At 27.4% G+C, this 22,340-nt stretch overlaps 1 protein-coding gene across 1 annotated transcript; it reads right to left on the reverse strand.

Annotated features, from left to right (window-relative positions):
* Nucleotides 1–379: 379 nt before the first annotated feature.
* Nucleotides 380–22,198, reverse strand: LOC106688921 (MFS-type transporter SLC18B1). Its single transcript, XM_014433622.3, has 11 exons — nucleotides 21,925–22,198; nucleotides 13,352–13,447; nucleotides 12,806–12,879; nucleotides 9,336–9,483; nucleotides 8,255–8,323; nucleotides 7,513–7,630; nucleotides 5,879–5,994; nucleotides 5,162–5,352; nucleotides 4,991–5,086; nucleotides 2,777–2,945; nucleotides 380–1,394 (listed from the first exon to the last, which is right to left on the reverse strand). The coding sequence occupies exons 1-11, from the start codon at nucleotides 22,045–22,047 to the stop codon at nucleotides 1,077–1,079; spliced, it is 1,518 nt and encodes a 505-aa protein (XP_014289108.1). The 5' UTR covers nucleotides 22,048–22,198; the 3' UTR covers nucleotides 380–1,076.
* Nucleotides 22,199–22,340: the final 142 nt, after the last annotated feature.

Here is a 22,340-nt window from a genome sequence, read left to right on the forward strand (position 1 = left end):
TGGCCACTGTTTTGGAAAACAACAGATTTGCAATGGCAGACAAGGCTCTTTTCACTTAGAATAACATGGAATTTCATAATCGATGTTCAAACATCTTCCAAAAATATACTTCAGGCTCTGTTCGAGGACTATTATAGGTGGGTGGAAGTAATTGTTTTGAGCCATTGTTAAAAAAAATTAAATAAAAATGGAATTAGTGCAATAGTGTATTTAAATAAATCATAAAGGAAACTTTCATTTCGAGTGATAAATATTTAAAAATTTAATGGTTTAGACTCACAACAAATACAATATAAATACAAAAAAAACCTGATACTTGACATTTAGAGATAGGTTTTCTACCTTTTAGTAAATTGTAGACTAGAATAAAACAAAACAATGATTTAAAAAGAATATTATTTTTAAAATTTTCTATATAATTTAGATAAATAACTTCCTTGTAAAAAAGTTTTTGTTTATTTTAATATTATTACATAAAAACATCAATGTCATAATATATTAAAATTCATCTAAAAATAAAAGAATATTTAATACAATTCGTTTTACATTCAATAAATATTGATATAAGAAGATTTTTCTTTTCAATAAATATAAATATTAATAACTAGATGAGGAAATAAAATGGATCAGTTGCCTACATAACACTATGTGTACATTAATCATTTTCATGGCAATGTCATTGTTTCAAGTATTTATTGCCAACAATTTTTTTTTTTTTTTGGAATTTAATGAAATTGTTTACATATGTTCACATTTATAGTAATATTAAAACAATTTTTAAATCTACATCTTTAATACTATTAGTTTTTGTACATTATTTATAAAATAATGCCACAAATAGTGTATTAAATTACTTAATTATGCTATTATGATTTACTTACAATTAGTAAGACATGAAATTCAAACATAGCAGTTGTTTCATTAGCAATAATTTCTGTTTTTAATTTTACTACTAAAAGATAAACAAAGATAAAATCTCACTTAAAATTTACAAAGTTTATAACTAGTCTTAAGACATCAATAAATTAAAAATTGGTTTTGTACAAAAATTACAATTATTTTTATGATTTAAAATACTAAATACCAGAATCATAGTTATAACGTCCAGTCTCAAATAAATTTAAGCTTGTACTGCATTTCAAAGTACTTGTATCTCTTCTATGCCAGTCACCGTGCCTGTTTTTGTAACTGTTGCATGTTATGATTCCAGACATACCGGGTGGTCTGTCGCAAGCAATAGGAGTTGGTGTTGAGGGTAGCAAGCTTTTGGTACTTTCATCTGAAACATTTGTGTTGTATTTTTTTCCTGTCATAACATTTTCTGAACTCTTTCCAATTTCTTCATACAACTTCTTGGGTCTTGAACAAATAATGAATACTAATACAAGTGCTCCCTGAAATCATTAATATTATTAGATAAGTCAGTGTAGGTATTGATAAGTTCATTTCTAATCTTCAACATTCTCTAGTCTAAAATAAAAATATTTAATTTACCTCTAAAAAATTTGCTTCATAAATTTTATTACAAATTATCTGTTACCAATCTCATATAAAATTCTAAGGTGTCTAATTTTCAATACAATGCGATCTTTTTGAAAAAGATATATGGAACTTAGTACTACATCAATTGATATAGATTAGTAATCAGTAAAAAAAAAGCTTAGAGAAAAAGATATAGTTAAACCAACTGTCCACAATCCTTTTACTTTTTATTTGAGCTAGGTTACAACTTTTTTTTTTTCACTGTTAAAGAATTTGGTGTAAGATTTTAGATATTTATGATAGTGGATATAATTTGGCAACAAAAATTCAACCAATTTACTAGAAATTCCTTGGTTGAAGATTTTTAAGGTCCCTAATTTATGGTTAAATTGCATATAAATTTTGAAAAATTCAAAATGGTAAATTTAATATGGTAACAGAAAATTTTAAAATAACTTTATCCTCTCCAGGAAAGACAATCAAAAGATAAATTTTTTGGGGGAATTCATCAAAAAATCACAAAACATTATAAAATTTTCTAGTTTTGTTATTATTTCTAAATAGGACAAATATTCAAGAAGATAGCAATCATCTAAGTAATAATATATAGATAATTATTGAACTATAAGCATAAAAAAAGTTATTATTTACTATACATTAAAACATTAAAATACTTTATTCCATTAAAATTAAAAAAAAAAAATTCTATGTTCTATGGAACAGATATATTTTCGAGCAAATACACAATTATATGATGAAGTAATGTGTTTTTCAAATGCAATCTATAGTAAATATGTTAATTATCTCTTTTATTTTTATCTTACTCAAGCCCACTACAAAATGTAATTTAATTTACTCTTTTACAAATTTATCAATCTACTTATCTAACATATTTATGTCTGGCTACGATATAACTTGTAGTTTCCTTGACTTCCGTGAAAGGCAACTGCAAGTTATCTCTTGGTTTGTTTATTTTCTATATTAGTGCAGCAATGCTGGATTTTATCAATTAAATAAAAAAATTAGCAAGCAAACAAAGTAGGAGAGATAAGTCATAGTTAGTGTTCAGGCCAATAATTGGAATTATGAGTTATCTCATTCATAGTTGACAGTCAATTTGCTAAAATATATTTCATGATAAATATATTTATTTTGTGTACTCTATACAAAATATTAGTTTTTCAATATCTAATCTGTAACTAATCTTACAGTAAAAGTAAGCTAATTTATTGAATCATTGTTTTACTGTTTTATTAAATTATAGTTTATTTGGGTTTATTAAATTAATACTCACAAGTATAGCACTAAGAACTACTATAAACATGCTCCCTTTGTTAAAGCCCCAAGTATCATACAAAATTCCTGCTGCTGAAGGGCCAATAAATGCTCCCAATGCAAAAGTAGAAGTCCAAAGCCCTGATATGAGCCCATACGTTTCTAGGTTGTTTGGGAATCCATGAGTTCTAAAATATTACATTAATTAAACTTATTGATTAATTTATAAACAAATTTTCATTAATAGAAAAAAATAAATTTTTTCTTATTTAATATTAAAAAACCTGTATAATTGTAATTAGTTTCTTAAGTAATTAGTTAATAATTTTACTTTCTGAAATAATTAAGGTAGTATAAGTATGATTAATATAAGAAAGTATAAGAGCAAAAGTGGCCTAAACAAATCTTAAAAACTCCAATGTTGATTTTTTCATACAATGTGCCTTGTTTAATGCCTTTGCAAACCCAATTCCATGTAGAATTCAAATATTCAGGTAGACAGAAGTACTTGGCATATTCAAATAACACTATTTTCAGTTGAAATGAGATACAATTCAGCTTGATTTGTGTGTAAGCCACTTTTGCTCCTATAATCTTATAAATGTGAGAAATGCTTTATTCATAAGCAGTCCAGCCCAAATGTATTGGGTTGCTACATTAACAGGATGCTCATCAATCCATCACTAAAAGTGACATAAGCATAAATTTTCTTTTCGTGTTACCTATTCATTTCAATTTGCTATTTTTATAATCACTGATTTTTTCTTTTTGTTAATTTTAATCCTATTTCTTTACTCTTATTCATCCTATATTTATTTTTCCCAGTGATCCTTCACAAATTCTTTACCCATTATAAAACTGTCATGAATTAAAAAATGATCAAATGTTAAAATTTCATGTTTACACACATATAAACCACAATAGATATTGAACTTTCTAATGATCAAGTTAATTCTCCTATCTTTTCTGCTGATGATAAAAACTACCATGGATTTATGATCTGCAGGCTGAAGGACAATGAACAAAAGCCACTGATGAATAGTAATTACTGCTCTACATTGTAAGTGGTCTCTAGAAGATTTCCACTAACGATTATTGCAAAGTCATCTGTGAAACCGAGTTTAGTAGTATAAGGAGCCTAAACACAAAATCATACTCAAAACAGAACAATATTAGCAAGCAGAACACTGACAATTAAGGGATGCCACCAGTGATCTTATAATTTTTCAATCCACTATTTTGCAATACCTCCCAATTATATCAGAGAAGTAGCTCTCTACAATTTTCTTAATGCATTGTGGTACTTTCATTTTCTCCAATGGATTACGTCTTGCCACCCATACTTCTTCAGCAAATCAGATCACAAGACCTGAAGACCAACCTCCTATCTACTCTTCTGAAACCTACACTGGTAGTCAGATCCTTTACCTGGAATCAATCATTCAACCATAAATGATCCAAAAGCTTGCCTGAAGTCTTTTTATGTGCAGGAGAAAAGATGGCCTATAACATATAGAAACATAGGGGTCCCTTTTCTCTTTAGTATGAGCAGAAGGCGCTGATTCTTCCATTGTATTGGAGATTCCTTTGTCAAGAAAGAAGTCATACATCAAAGACCTCAAAACAGAAGCCTAGTTACAGTTCTGGCTAGACACAATAATCTCTTTTAAGGCAATATTTGGTACATTGTCTAGTCTTAGACATGTGCATGAAATTGTATGTATATGATTTGTACATAAAGATAGTAGTTTAAATATCTTAAATTTATCATACTTTTTGACTTATCTTTAGACTAAATTTTATATTACTTAAACCAAACAAAGTTTTTATGATTACTTTTATTTTCCTATTCTAATGCCTGTGAACATGATAACATTAAAATTTAAAGTATAGATGAAGTTTGGTATCTTGCTTCATTTTGAATCTGATATTACTTACTTTGTCACCAAGAAAAATGACTTAACCCAAATAAATACCTAATATTATTTAAATGTAGTCAAAATATTTCTGGTGTTGATGGAAAATTCTCGCTATTGCATTTCAGCTGAATCATCTTTCCAAACATGTGTTCTTCCAGTATTTCATATTAATCAAGTGCTTTAATGTCTACAAAACTTTAAATATTGTGACATAATGGCTACTCAACTTATAAATATGGAATATTTTAACTTGTTCATTCTCAAAATTTTGAAGTATGATAAAAAAGAATATTGGAAAAATATATAATATTTACATTGCTGTACGAAGAGCATCTGTGAATGAAGCAACAAGACAAGCTGCAATCCCAAGACCATGGGTCATAAGTCCTAAGACAGTCACCCACAGAACACTGGAACATAAATGACAATTAATAAAATATATTTATCATTGTTATTAAACTTTTAATCTTTATCATAATACTTACGTTTCAAGAGGAATATATGGAGCTGGACCTATTAAACTGAAACCAATAATTAGCAAGATACATCCAAAAAAAGTGGCAACCTTTGGAAGCATTCTCTTATCACAAAGCCATCCCCAGCATGGAGCAGTAAGAGCGTAGGTCCCACCATTTATCACAAACATGATTCCAAGAACCATTGGTGACAGGTTGAACTGAAAGCAATGTTAAATTTTATAAAAACAAAATTATAATTAAATATGAATTATAATTTAATAAATGCTGAATGTTTTATTTCTGCATTATTTTGTGAACATATTATTACTGAATCCTGGACACCTCCCTAAAATTTTCATTGGCTGGCCAATAAAATTTCATTCTATTGGCTTTTATAGTAGTAATTGCTGTTATTTTAAATTTATTTCTTTTTAGTCCATTCTCCAGATCAAGTGATTGGGAATTACTATTTAGTGCATATGTGAGATTTTTTGATTTGGATATTTACTAGAAAAATGAATGAGTAGAAAAAAAGTGCTAATTATGATTGCAGTGGTTTTTAAATGAAATGTGTTTTTTTTTTGTTTTATTTTAATGCTTATTTACTTTCAGCACATTAAAAAAATAAAAATTAATTGGACGTATTTGAAATGATAAATTATATATTTTATATTAAATGTATTATATTAACTAACTAACTTTATATACTCCTTTATTATCCATTAATTTGATTTCCTAATTTACCTGTCTTAGGTGTGGTTCAAGAGTCGCAGACAAAAATCCAATGCTCATGGATGTGACGATGATAGAACAAGCTGCAAGAAGTACTCCTGGTATCCTTAGAACTTGAGTCAAACTGCCTACAAAAAAAAGTAGTAAGTTTCTAAAAAAGAAAATAAATTTCATAGGTGGTGGATAATAATATTAATTTTAATATGAGATAAATTAAAGGCTTCAATAAATTTATCAATGTGTATTTTACTCTGAATAAGTTTTTATTATTCAAGATGAAAAACACAAAATCTTAATAAACCAGACGTCTTTAATTTTGTTAAGTAAAAAAGTGTTTACATCAAAATCATATTTTTCAGCATGCCTCTTAACCTTCTAGCAGAGATGATAAGTAATTTCAGTTTTGCCACTCCTGTTTAGGTCACTATCTGACATGCTTTTTATCCTGTCTTTTTCAACTTTTTGGTACTTTCATTGTATTTAAAGAAGAAAGGTTGTGCTTAATTTTTAAATTATTTTGTTCAGTGAAAATAAATTTAAACATTTTTCAGAATAGTGAAGTGTAGATAGTTGACCGTAGATTAATGCTTGAAGAAGTTTGTCGGGGGGTGCGGTCAGCAAAGGTTCATAATGAGGTGTAGATAGTTGACCGTAGATTAATGCTTGAAGAAGTTTGTCGGGGGGTGCGGTCAGCAAAGGTTCATAATGAGGTGTAGATAGTTGACCGTAGATTAATGCTTGAAGAAGTTTGTCAGGGGGTGCGGTCAGCAAAGACGTCGGCATAAAATAAATAAATATGGTTTTGTTTATTTATGTTGTTCTTTGCTGACCGCACCCCCCCGACAAACTTCTTCAAGCATTTTTCAGAATAGTTATAAAGTAAATACTGATTGTTTAAATAAATTTTAAAGTATTTAAATAACATTTTGTAATCATTGTATTGATTGGATATTGACTTTATCTTATAAACTAACAAACGGATTATAGTTTAATTTTTGTAAAACTAAATTAAGCAAGTGAAACTTATTTTATTTAAATTTTTATTAGAATTGGTTAATAGTTAATGATTTCAATTGTGAAATTTGTTTTTTTAAACTTTTGCGTTGACGCGTTTGGCGAACTATGGTCACCAGTTGAGGTTTAAAATTTGAATGAATTTTTTATCAATATGTATTTTAGCCACAAATATTTTATCAAATTTAGGTGATATTATAATAGCTTATATCAGTATTTCTTCATATTTGTTTCAATATAAATAGATAATAATATATGTTATTTAATTTGACATCTATAAAATATGAATAGATATCCTTACAACATAACAAGTAACAATTAATATATACAACTAAATATAGTTAGTAATCATTTATTGTATTACTGAATAATGTATGATGAGTTATTGAACAGTGAAAAGTAAAGAAGAGAACTTTTATGTGACTAAAAAACAAGAGGAGAAAAAACATAGTGAAAGAGCAATAACATATGATATAATAGAATCAAGGAGAGATAATTAACTAAAACACAAAATCATCAACAAAAAAAGATATATGAATCAGAAAAAGTCTTATCTTAATTGATTATATGGGTGTTATAAAAATTAAAATAATGGTCCCTTAAAGATTATGTACAGTTAAAGAGTGTCTGACCTCCATGTATAGAGTCAACTTCGTGATCGCTGTGATCTGGTAAAACAAACCATGTCATAATTGCTGATAGGAATAAAGCTGAACCAAGTACTACAAATGGTGTTGTATATCCTCCAGCCTACAATAAAGAAAACACAATAATTAATCCTTTAATACATTTTTGTTTATCTATTAATTAATATCAGTTGAAAATGAAAAAAAAAATCATTATAAATTGTAGGCATAAATCTTAACTTTTAATTTCATTTCTTGATTATATATTTAATATTAATAATTAAATTTATTTAAAATCTTTGTTTAAAGAATTATTAATGAGAACCTTGAATTTGGTTGAATAAAAAAAAAAAAAATGTTCACAAAAATACATTAGGAACATAATTATATAATTAAAATATATATGAGTGCCATATATTTTGTTAAATTTGTTTGCTTTTAACCAAAAAAATAACCTTCAATCCATAACATTGGTTAACAGTTTGTAAATTAATGTAGGAAAATTCAATTTTTTATAGTTATAAATTTAAAAAAAAAAAAAAAATCATTAATCTACAGAAACTTAACCGCAGTCACAAGCAATACAGTTTAACATAAAAAGAAAAACAAATTTATAAAATAAACATTTTTTATGAAGCTGCACTTTAATTTTAGTGTGTAAGTTAATCTCTTGAATTAATTGGAACAAGTTGTATTTTAATGAGCTATTTTTCTTACAGCAATAGGCATTGGAATAAAATTTCCTTACCTCATATAGGGCTCCTCCAACAGTAGGTCCCACTATTAATCCAAGACCAAAGAAAGTTTCCAAAGAAGCCTGTAATAATATTTAGAACAAAATAAATTTTTTTAAAACTTTAAACATTGCTTTAAAAATTTTAATGAATTGCATATGATATAATTTCATAAAAAAAAAAATCATTATTAAGGAGTTTACTTAGAGGGGTACATGATGATCATTAATGCACTATTCAACACAACCTTAAATTGGATTTTTAAGACCAGGCTAATACTTGTTCATAAACTCAGGAGTCAAACCTGTGGGGCTCGAGATCCATACAATAGGATGCTAGAGATCCATACAATAGGATGCTAACTATTATACTAGCTAGATTAAAACTTGATATGAAGATAAAAATGTTATTTATACAATTTTACCCTATACTTAAAGTAAATTCATATGCAAATGACCAAATTTTTCAGAAATGAAATTATCAACCAACAATTTTTTTTTCTGGACTCCTGGTTTTCTAAGTATCCTAAAGACTTTAAATAATCTTACTTTGATTCATGGTAGCAATAAATCGAAAATATCCCAGTCTTTCAGAAGGGATTGACTGTAAAAAAGGAAAAAAATGTAACAGAAAAGGTGGGAAGGGAATTCCTGTTATTTAGTTATGAAAACACAAACTCTTACTTTTTAATTACGAATAAAATATTGCTTAGCTAAATATAAATAAATCTTTTTTTACAAAATTATTCTGTCATTGTAAACCTAGCTCCAGACAGGAAGAGCAGTAAAAACAATAATTAAACAACAAGCTTTAGTAAAATTTTGATAGTTGTGTGGGAAATATTCATGCATATACACCTCTCTCGAGAATTGTCATAGTTAAGCAATGTTATTTTCACTGATGAGGATTTTGTTTTGTTTTTTTATCAATTTACTTTTTGAGAATTTCTATCTATTTTCCTAGTAAGTTGAAGGGAATATCTTACCAAATATTCACTTTGTTTATTGTTAATTTGCTTTTTTGATATATATCAAACAAGAACTAAGTGTGAATAATTTTATAGATTGATTGAATAAATTTGGCAATACAACTTACGAAAGTGGTAGCAACGTTGTCTGGAAATTCTTTGGCTATTATAGCAAAACTGGCTGTAAGAAAGGCTGCATTTCCCATTGCTTCTATTATCCTTATAATAAATGAAAGAATGATGAAAGGATAGTGGCCATGTACTTTGTCCAAAAACCTGAAAAGAATGGGTTGAAATTAATTTTATTTGCTATTAATCATTTTAGGAGAAAAAATTAGTGCATATAATTATCTGATATTTATAATAATAGTTTGAATCCAGAGAATGATCAACTTTTAAGAACAGAAAAATTTTGAACCAGAAAATATTTAGAAATTTAAATGTCAATTTTGTATATCTTTATTATGAATTTTAAAAACAGTAAATTGAGATTAAAAAATAAAATATAGAAAATATTTATGATTATAATGTTTTCATCAATATTAAAATTAACTTTTTAAGAAGTTTTTATATCTTAAAATATTTTAATTTTGAAATTAGAAACTGTACTTGCTAAAGAAGGAAATAATTAATACACATAATTGTAATGTAGGAATGTACTCTTCATCGAAAACCATGAAACTCTTAATTTCACAGTCGAAATTCAAGCCTGATTATAAAAGTAATTTATTTTTTATATTCTATCGACCATGATCAAATTTAAGGGAGATATTCATTGCGATTTTATTTCTCGTGGTTTAAAAGTTGGTTAAAAAAATCATTACAAACTTATCGATTATTACAATAAAGATAGATCGAAGCTTGTGTTAGTACCATTTTTTACTTTAGAGTGAAAAATATCTTTTAAAACTTATTGTTATTACCTACTTTGATAACTCTTTTATACAGTGGTTTATGAGTTTTGGGAGGCAGATTATTTTTGGAATCCTCTATGGATTATGAGGATAACATACCAGACTGTAAGATTATGATATAATCGGCTTGGATTCGGATGGTCTTGTAGTGGAAGAATATGTTTCAGATAGATTCTCCAATTTACAGTTACATTTACACCTCTGTGCTTACCAATGTTTGTGACATAATAAAGTGCAATGAAAACTTTTAAAAAGAATTTAAGATTAGTAGGAAAGTGATGGTTTCATTGACGTAGCCCCTCATTGCCGTTCAATTAGATCTGAATATATTCAAGTAAATACTTTTTTTTCAGTGTGCAGAATGTTTAATAAGTGTTGCATTAGTCAAAATCAGTGAGAATGCTGTATTAATTTCTGTTTTTATTGTGATCCTATGCTCATTTTATAAACTTGAATACTTAGGTAGGAAATCTGTTCCTCAAGAACAAGTAGAATATTAATTTAAGAAGATGGTAAATTTATGATGAAGAAACAACATAATAAAATAGAGATTGTGTAAAATATGTTGAAGAGTATAAAGAATCAAAAGCTGGTGATCAATTGAAGCTTAGAAGATGGCTAGACAAATTAGCAATAGTCTAAGAATCAAGATAACTTAAAAAATAAAATAATAGAGTTTTTAAAATTAATTTTTTGCTTTGTTAAATGCTACATAAAAAGTTAAAAAAAAAAATAATACAAATAGTTTTCTCTCAAAGTGAATACATCCACTTTCTAATTAATAGTTAATTATAATAATTATTATGGGAGCATTTGATAAGTATAAACAAAATTTAATCGGGAATTACCGGATAACTCATAGTTAGTGATACTGCCTAGGAAGCCCACTACATGTTATATTCTGGTAAAAATACGAGATAATTCGTAGTTGGCATCCTAGGCAAGAATACAAACTTTCTAGTTATTGCATTAAGTTTAGATAGGAAACTGCTCAAATATGTAAGTAAACTGCTTAGTATGAAAATTATTACATACAGTATTTATGGAAATTATTTTCTAATAAATTGTATAAAGTTTATTATAAATACACTGTATGTATAGTGAAAAGGTACAAAAATACATTGCTTAATTACTTAAAACTTATAATTTTTTAATTCTGACCTTTTTAATCGGTCTGACTTACTCTTAGTCTAATCATGGTCAGTTTAGCAAGGTCTTATTGAATATATATAAAATCAATCAAATATTTGACTAGTTTAATATTATTCCTTTTAATTGTGATAATTAGGACCGAAGGAAGTCTGATTATTTTTGACAATCTCAACTGATAGAAGGATGTTCCTTAGGGTCAACAAATTATTTATAGTCAATGTTAGATCTGTTATATAATATGATTGGGGGAACTGATGTAGTTTATTAGATGTATTATCATTTTTGATAATCAGAAATTAAACGATTGACTATAGAAACATTTAAATCAATATAATCAGAATTGGATTGATAGTATACAGGATAATTATTTTGACCTCTCGGAGTATTATAGATAACATGTTCAGTTACTTTATTTTTCTGTTGATTTTACTATGAATTCATTAATTAGTTTCTGGGTAAACATTGATAGTGAATCAGCTAACCAATTTGTGGTTTTACTAATAATTATTTAAATGTAGTTTGAAATTTAATTTTTCTAATAGGCTCTTTAGCCTTTATAAAATTCTTTCAGTGAACAAGTTAATTACTTCCATCTTTGTAGCAGCTCAAATCTTGACTGAAAATAAATTCCTAGATGGCATTATATGTTGTACCTGTAATACTTTTTTTATAAATGCTTCAATATCTTGAAAATAGGTAATCATTAGGTGTCACTTTTTGTGGATACCAAAGAATTTTAAAGCCTTTGGTGGTTTAGTTTAGTCAATTTCCGAATATACAGTCACTTATGATATTCATTCATCAAAATCGTATTCTCTAGTTATGAGCTAATTTATATGTAACTTATTAATTAATAAATTTGTTTTATATTTGTTATGTCATCCTTTTAAAAACGACATATTATATAATAAAACCAAACTGTAGAAAAAAATAAAAATATAATCTTGGACATTTGAACTTGAATATTGAATAATAATTTCTTTACTTCTACAAATATCATTTGTTTATTTATTCACACAAGAAAAAAATTTGTTTCATTTTAAAAATAAAAAACAGCCCAATATTTAAGTATATATTTGATAGATAAATATAAATAAAAATTTCATACTCAAGTAGAGTGAAAGCATAATAATTGCCAGATAGGTTTCAAAGATTAAATTTTCGATAGTAATTTGAATACTAAGCCTAACCTAAGATAATTATGGATATCTATTCTGATTACCATATCTATGCAGATTGGAAATCAAGTGATATTTGAATACTTAATCATATTTTCTTGTTCCTATATCAGTAAAATATCAAATAATTGATACCTTTTTCTCATCTATGAATGCTTATCTTTAATCTTATACTTCTATACTTAACTTAAACTAATATATGATATGTGTGTGTATAATCTTATTAGCTTTTATGAATTGGTTTAAGATGATCACATACTGTATCAATAGAGTTTTAAATATTATTATAGAATAGTAGTATTTACATTTAATACAAGTTATAGTTGTGAAAATGATATATCTCATTGTACTTACCCGAATAGTATTGCACATATTCCTGTTGTAAATATTCCTCCATTGAATAAACACTTTGGACCTATTCTATTAAGCTGAAACATAATAAAGTGATTTTCAGAACTAATTGAATCAATGATAACAAAATTCTGTCTTATTATAACAAATAACTACTAGGTGCCTACTAATTTTCATTGCTGAATTATCCATGTATGAAATTTGGCAATTGCCTCATATGATCCTTGAGAAAAAGAAGTTACAGCAGTTTTAATTTGTTCTCCAAAGATTTTATGTTTATTCTTAATAGACAAATAATTTCATCTAACAAGCTCATAAGTTACTTAATAATTTTTTCTGTTAAGTACTAAAGGCAAGGGATTTGTTCTGACTTCTAAAACTTATCAAATCTTTAGTCCTGAAAGTAGTGTTTTGTTCTGCACGTTTCTTGTAAAAAGCAGAGAAAAGAACCTAACAGACAGATAACAATTTACCTGCTTTATTTTATCAATAAAATTTGAAATAATATCAAACATGGAAAGAAAAAATAAATAAATTTATCATACTCACATGCTTTCCATAATATGGGCTTATTAGGAATACTACAAGTTCGAAAATCCCAAATACTAAACCATACTCAGTAGCGATGCAACCTTTTTTTTCTGCCTAGAAAAGAAGTAATGCATAAAATTTATAAAACAAATTATTGATAAGGGGCACTAAGTTATATTAATTTTCTCCACAAAATGTTTGTACATTCTAATTCAATTTTTTTATATATTCATTACTCATTTTATACAATTAAATAACATTATCAGTGCTTCATTAATGGCTGAAAATTTAAATGGATTCAATATATTTAAATAATTCACATTTCTTTTCTCTTCTTCCGTAGCATTGAAGTTTTTCTTTTGCATAATTTGATTTCTCTTTAAATTACATAGGGATATGATTATTACATCACCATTTGATTTACAATGCACTTAGAAAAATGTATTTGATTCTTTTAATATTCACTTATCTTCTTAATTATACATATGTACCAAGCCAAATTATTTAAATGTTGAAAGAATTTAACCATTTCTCTACTTTTGAGTATTTGTTCATTTCTGGTATCAATTGATTCATTTTTAGTTTACAACTTTCAAATTATATTACTATTTTGTTAGTCATGAATATCATATCATGGACCACTCTAGTCTAACTGATGTTTAAAAGCTCAACATATTTGAAAACATAGCAATAAATAAATTGGGAGTCTTGAATCTGAGCAATGGGAAGTAAAGTGATTAGTACAGAACTATATTTTCCAAAATGGGATGAAAGAATTTCCACTGATACAGATTGTAACTGTAAGAATATTTTAAATATACTTAAAGGATAATAGTGAATTGGAAATTAAGATGTTCAAAACTAGATATGAAAGGTTGGAAATACAAATTTGTGGCTGATGGTACAAATTCATAAAAAGTACAAGACAGTTTTACATAGTTCTCAGTTAGGATATTAACAAAATTACTCAATAATTCCAATTATTGGAAGCACGTAACCACAATAATAAAAAGGGATTTACCAAAATTTCCTAAGCAGATGAAGAGGTAATGAAACCCTTCTCAATAAAATTATATAAATCAGATCAGACGTGCTTTTGATAGGAATTCCAATCACATAAAAATCTAGAAATTGGAGATTTGATAACCTACATAAAACCTTGTAAATTGGGGTAAAGAATTATTAAAAATAGCCTATAAACACAATTGATATTGGTTTCAAAAAGTTTCTAGGGGAGGGAAATTTAGATGGGTTACTTCTGTGGTATCCTCAAGTAGGTTAGAAAATCTTGCCAAATTTTTTAGGAAATTTTAGATTTGTTTATTTCATTATTTCTGACGATCTTGCTGGTATAAATTTATGGGTTTATTACAATTAGGCAACCAGAAAAATATAGTTTCTAGTAAAAATGTTTTATCCTAATTAGATGAAGAAATTATTGAAAAATAATTTTTAAAAAAAATATTTTCTGCCTAATACTACGTAAACAAATTGAGATCTGTATTAAAAAAAAACCTTATTCTATTCTGTACTTTATGAAAATATGTGGTAAAAATATTTCTCATGTCTCATGCACAGCGTGCTTTCACCGAATTAAGTTTTTTTTGTAGTGATTCTAAATCTAAAAAAAAATGTTGCGTCCCGAATGTACACAAAATTCATTTACCATTCTACCTATTTTCCTAAATTCAGTGTAGATTGGTGGGATCGTATTGAATCTAAAGACTACGAACAATTACAAAAACAATAACACATTTTTATTTTTGGATTTTTCTAGGTGAGAATTATGAATATAATTTTTTTTTTGCTAAGAATAAAAACCATAACGAAGCCGTAGTGCATTGGTAAAGACCGGGTCGTCTCGGCTTTTTCTGTTAGAATCGGATATTTTTCCTTAATTTATTCATCAAATTCTTTAGTGTTTTTTATTTATCTATTATTTATTATTAGTAAAAATAAGAACCGTTTTCAAATGAACAAAATAAAGGTACTTTAGAGTAAGACTGTTATTTAAGCCCTGTTAGACTATTTCAATGAGGATAACATCTAGCTGATAATAAATAATAAATTCTATTTAATTATAAACGTTATATGGCGAGTACAAACTCTTAAGAACAATTAGTATTTTAAGTTGGAACTTGTGTCATTGCAATTTAAGCTTTCATTGCTTAATGAAGGCTTAAATTGCTAAATACCATCAACAATTGTTTACACTTTAAGATTTTGTTAGCTAATGGAGAGGAAAATCGATCAAACGTAAGAAAAAACTGTTAAAACGTTCAATTTCCCTTAAGAATCCGTCATCATAATTTCAGTCTTCTCTGCCGGCTCTATCCTCAAATGTTTGTTATGAAGAGAGATTCTTACGGAAAATTGAATTCTTAAACCAGTTCGTTTGATTTTCCGCTCCATCTCCGCGTGAATGGTCCAAAACCGTAAAACATTGTATAATATTTTAAAGTAGGATCAGAAAATTCATTGATTTAAAATAATTTAGATACTGGATTTTCTGGATAACCCTTCATTGGAAATTCCATAGTCAACTGCGCTGGAGAACTAGAAGAGGTTATATAGTCGACTCTACTGCCAAATGAAATTTTATTTTTCTACCTAAGAACTAATTTTGAAATTCTCAAAACTTTCGAAAAAAAGGGTATATTCATTGAATCTTGAACACTCTATATATATTTTATTATTTAATCTTCTTGAACTAAAACTGGGCATACCACATACATGTACCTAACAATGTTTATTATTGTTATTTTTTAACCGGTTCTCTAAAACTTATTTTATTAATTTGTTACTTTTAAGGTTATTCAACTGTTAAAATTTGATATTCTTTAATGAAGGAGCAAGCTTTTTTTTTCAACATTTTTCATCGAATCTTGAATCCTCTGTATAAATTTTTATTATTTAATGTTCTTGAACTAAAACTAGGTTACCGCATATACCTAAACAAAGTTTATTATTGTTATTTTTTATATGATTTCCAAAAGTATTGTTTTTCTTAAATTTTATTGATTTGCTATTAGACCGTTAAAATTTGATAAGTTAAAGAAGGAACAAGTTTTTTTGCGTCAATAAAAAACGTTTCTGATAGCAATGATGTGTTAAATGTTATCAAGCAATTATTTTTTTAATTTTATGGCTAACTTATTATTGTTAAAATTTATTTTTTCCTTTTCTTATTCTCTGATTATTTTTTCAGTACAAGTAATTTTTTTGTTGTTGTATTAGTTCTTTAAATATCATTTGTTTTCGTTGTTATTTTATTTATAATTGATGTTTATTATAATATTTTATGGATATAGCATCGCAAACAGTTAGGGGTGTTTTTTAACAACGAAGAAACTCTTACAGTAACCATATAAGGCCAACCAGGACTGATCTATTAATAATCAGATCCTATGGACAACAACTAATATAAAACGACTTTACATTAGTATTGGTAAAATATCCGTGTAAATGCTGAATAGGAGGAATAACTCATAATTTTTTTTGTTTATTTTTCAATTAAAGTTACAAACTTTAGATATGGATACGAATGTAGATCCGAAGATTTATCATCAAGGTTACCGTTTGCAATGGGTATAAAATAAAATTTAAAAAAAGGTGGAAAGACAAACTATGGATAAATGATTGACTAAGTAAACGTGGCGAATTTCCCCCATCCAAATTTTATTAAAAACATTTAAAATAATTACACCAGGAGATAGTACTCTAATTACTCAAAAAATATCACATTGTTGAGGGATGATTAAGAGAACAGCTATGAAAAGGGGTGGGGTATATCTCGATTAGATTCCAATTTTCAAAAGTCTAACCAAAATATAAAGCTAGTATGTTATTTCTGCTAGTGGAACGGGTTGGGATGATACATCGACAGGATGTTTATTTATTGTGCAAAAAAGATCTTGCCGGGCGGTTTTTGAGTTTTTAATTTAGATAAATTTTAAAGGGTGATACTTTTTGGAATGAAGTGCCCAAGAAAATGTATATCACCAAAACCATTTAGAAGAAGTCCAACACGCTATCCGCTGCGTTAAAGGGACTAGAGAGTAAGAATAGGACATTCCAAATTAACACACCTTCACTTAATCACAAAAGAGGACCAACCTATATATGTGCCAAACCTGTCGATAAAGCATACAATTGAAGAATTCTCATCATTTCGTCAAGCCTTCGAAAATAATAAAATTCCTCGTACAAGAGAATTGGCCCTTAAAGACTCAGGAGAATCGATAGACAAAATAATAAAATTTCTGAAAGAAACTCAACTTTATACTAAAATATAATCCACCAATATCAACCAGTGTAAAAAAGAAATAGTCTACATTCAACTATGAAATGTCAAATACAAGAAGGTAAATAAAGTATATAACCTAGATGCTGATCGCCCTGAATAAAAAACTAATCTAAAAAAAAAAAAATATTTAGAAATATAAAAATTAAAAGTTTTGAATATAGATTTTTTTCTCGAAAATTTAATCCATGACTACTGCGAATTGTTTTTACGCAATGATCTTGAGGATAATTGTGTCAAAATATTTGCTATCAAATATTTTTTATGTATGCAATTTAATGTTCGCTTTCTCAAATCATTTGAAAGTTTCAATATTGTGATAAGTAAAATGTTTTTAGAATAAGTTTTCATGGGAATTTGAAGGAAAACAAATTTTAAACGGTAATAATTTTGTGCGTAAGGGAAATTGATCATCTATACAGTTTTGAATTTATGCCTTTTATTTTTTAAATTCTTTAATATTGAACTTTTAATATACAATTTATATTGTAGGAGTAGGTAGCTCATAGGTAAGGTACTGTGCTGCAAACTCTAAGGACTAGGGTTAGGTTGAGGAGCCCTCCAGAGTCCACCTCGCCTCCTAAAGTGGAGGTACCATTGATTGGGCAAAAATCTGACGGTCGAGCGCGATTTTAACCAAATCACCTCTTTGCACTACCTCTACCGTTGGTCTAGTTACAGTACTTCCTTGCAAAGTACTGCACCCCTAACCCTGCATGAGTTACTTTAATTCTATGGCGTACCTAAATTGTCCATAAAAAAAAAAAAATGTAAAGTTTTTTCTCTTTACAGTGAATATATAATAAAAAATATTACAATTAATTTAATCATTTCACTTTAAATTCTACAATTCAGTGATGGTTATGGGGACGTCTGAATCCTACCCCACTTGACGCCTATAAATTTGCTATCGGAGTATTATAAACTAGTAAATATCCTAACAACGTAATCTTATTAAAAAAAAAAACTGTAGTTTTCGCGGTCACTGACTTTGTTATTGACTGACTGGTCCGATTGTAAAAAAATAAAATCGATTTGCGTATCCATTCCGATAACAAAATGTTCTTTATATCATTTCCTAAGGGCGTGATTCATTCGCAATTTATAATTGGTTCATACTTCTTCAATTAGTAGATTAACATTAAAATAAGTACATAAATATTCATGTGAGAAAACGAACTATGATTACATTTGCCCCTAGGTTTAGTTTTAACTGAAACTTAATATTTTCTAGATCCTTTGTAGGATTTTGCACCCAAAATATGGATTACTCATAAACGAGTATCAGTTAAAACTTCATTAAATTTATTTTCAGGAAACAATTTACTAAAAATATTTCCAATCAACATTTTTATTTATAGAACCGGATAACTGGTAGAGGAGCACGGAACTTTGTTCAAATGGTAAAAGAATAAAGGGTGTAAATTGTTTCCTGAAAATAAATAAGATTTTAGCAAATAAACACTTTGGAACTTAGCAGTAGCAGTCCAACTAATTATGTATATTTCAAAGACTATCTGTTAAACAATTTCGTTAGAAATAAATATGGCAGAAAAATAGAATTACTAAATTAATATAAATATAAATTAGGGTACGAATAGTATGATTGTGAATTTATATATGTTTTTTATTCCATAAGTCAATTGCGATTTGTTCAAAGCATTTGGTATTTCATTCACTTTAACTTCAGTTAATTATTTTGGAGTTCTCTAGACCCAATCAGTGTTTACAAAAAAATGATTATTTAAAAAATTTTTTTTTCGTAATCATATATGAATTTCCAGATCATACTAAATTATTCAAATATTTTTAATCAAAATATAAAATTATCAAATGGAACATGAGGAGGATTTTTAGTTCAATCCGATTCTAACAATAACAAGAGTAAACGTTGTCTCTTTTTTTTTTTTTTCAATTGTTACCTAAGAGAAAAGAAAAAATGTAATGTTATTTTTGATAGTAAATTGGCTTAACTGTTTCCTCAGATTGCCAGACTGACCAAACAAACCCCTTTAAGCAGGAAATGTTTCTATATCAATTTGAATTTATTTATGCAACATCTTCTTTGAGTGTTGGGCTACATATGCTCTTTTTCGTAGTTATTCTAAATTTACTACTATAAAAAGAAAACTGTAGTCTTTGAATAATATATAGCACCAGTCTGGAGTTTTGTCGGAGAGATTCTAGATATGAAATTTAGATCAATTTCACAAAATATTTTTACCAGATAAAGTTACTTTGAAGAAAGAACAATATTTCGGATTTTAAGTGAATTCTTTTTTTTTATTTTCTAAATTCCATAATTATAATACTATATAAATGACAGAATTGAATGGAAGGATTGCCTTTTTTTGTGTTATGATCTCCTCTTGTGAGATTGTGACATGTCGTACATTGACCAACCTACTCGCTACAATTGTCTGTTTGAGAAGTCATATAATTAAAGCTACAACGATGGGCAGGAGTGGAGGGTTATTTGCTATTTTTCAATTTTAGGCGCTTTTTAAATATTGTTCGATTTAACTATCTTAAAGTTCCCTCTTCCCGTTTTAAGCTAATATTTCTGGTCGCCTGTTGTGAGATTGTGACGTGTCATGCATCGACCTATCTCCTCGCTATAATTGTCTGTTTCAAAAGTAAGATAAGTAAGGCTACCACGGAGGGTGAGAGTGGAGGGTTTCATGCCGTTTTTCTATTTCAGGCGCTTTTTAAATGTTGATCGATTTAAATATCTTAAAGTTTCCTCTTCCCATTTTAAGCTAATATTTCAAAAGTGATATAGGACCGTCGCTCCCCGGTATTCTTTTTTACAATAAGAATTATATATAATATAATATGATTATTATACATAATAATTGGAGTAGATTCTATTGCTTATATATAATAATCATATTTTTTTTATTTTCAAATAAAGAGGTTTGAAAATAAAAAAATATGATTATTATATATAAGCAATAAAATCTACTCCAATATAAAAAAAAAAATGAGTTCTTTTTTTTTTTTGTGAAATCTTGTCAAAAATAGTAATTCAAATAAAATGAATTTTAAGTAAATTTAGTTAGCTATCATTTCAGACCATAAGAAAATATTTAACCTAAAAGGTATCTTAAAGTGACAGATAGTAAAAAAAAAAAACATAGAAAAGTAAACTGAGAAAAAAATTGACAAACTGTTGTGATAATTAAATTTTCATCAAATTATACTTTAAAAAAATAAATATAAAATAATATAACATAAAATATAAAAACTGTAAGTGAAAAATTGGACGTATTTAATTATTTTATTACAGTTTAATAGAAATTTAATAAATAGTACTAAACAAGTTTTGAAGAAAATTATTTCATCCGATTTATAATTTATATGTATTATAATTTAATGATCACAATTTAATTTTTTTCTTTTTTTAAATTCTTTTAAAACCAACTATTGAATATTAAAGTCATAAACAATTTTAATGATGATCACTGAGACTAAAAATTTTCAATTTTTTAAGAGCTGGCTACTAACATATTATATAATGATCGCAAAGATAGATATATTTTTTGTCTCAAATTTAGCAAATTTTATTGACACATAGAATCAATTTTATGGAAAGATGAATAAGACAGGTTGTTCTGTCTGGCGCATAGCTTTAAAGTAATTTAATAAAAATTAATTAAAAAAGTACAGAGATTTCGTTTACAATCCGAAGTATTGTTCCAGTTAATGAAGTATCGTTGCAAACCTTATGAGTAATTAATGAAGATTTTGATTATTATTGTCAAAAGCATCGTTATAGGATCAAAATTTAATTTTTAAACTAAAAACATGAAAACTTTTTTTTTCGGCTTCCCTTGTAATTTGAATATTTATTCTTCATGAATTATACGAGGTTCAGTTTTCAAATAATTTTTATTAAGGAAAATTAAATAGAAATAAATTGTGTCACCGTTACGTTATGCTTGGGCGCTCCGTCACGTTTATGTACACGCATTTAATATTAGGTTGTTTATTTATTTTTACTCGGTTTCCTCAATATATGATGCACTCGGTCATAAAACATAATAACGATCATTTATTGAAAATTATGTTTATGATTTCATCGTCTTTATGGCTGATTTCTTATATTTTTAATAAGAAATTCTGGAAATTTATGTTTTTAAATGTATAATGTGAGTGTATTAATTATGGTTCGTGACTCCTGATTTAAAGTAAAATATTATAATTAACAAAAAGTTATAAAATTTTCAGTTACCAGGTTTTACGACCACGTGCCACCTATATTAGCAAATTTATGTTTAATACTTACTTCCTTAGGGTAGAAGGGAGCTTGAAGTGAGACACAAATAGCGTTGCAGAAGTCGGCAATACTGAAAACGACCAGCGTGAGAAGCTGCCTTCGTGAAAATTTTGTCACTTTTTTTAATACCATGCTTCTTCCTGTTCAGTCTTTTGGACGAGTGTGGACTACTGTTTTTCGTGGACCTACTAATAAATGCCGTGACACTTGACACTAGGATGCCATGACTAAGGAATAGACTGGACACTGGACAAGACTAACTCCCACCAGGGTGCTACAACCCTAATCAGACTTCGCCCCCTGGCCTATCTATGGTGACCGTAGAGATCTTAAATCTGTTTACAATTGCCCTCTTATCTTTGTTTGTGTCATCCTTATTTTCTATTGTGTACGGTCCGTGTCCGAAAATAGTTTACAAATTCCTG

This window comes from Halyomorpha halys, unplaced genomic scaffold (assembly GCF_000696795.3).
Source record: "Halyomorpha halys isolate HHAL.00 unplaced genomic scaffold, Hhal_1.1 Scaffold1234.1, whole genome shotgun sequence".
NCBI lineage: Eukaryota > Metazoa > Arthropoda > Insecta > Hemiptera > Pentatomidae > Halyomorpha > Halyomorpha halys.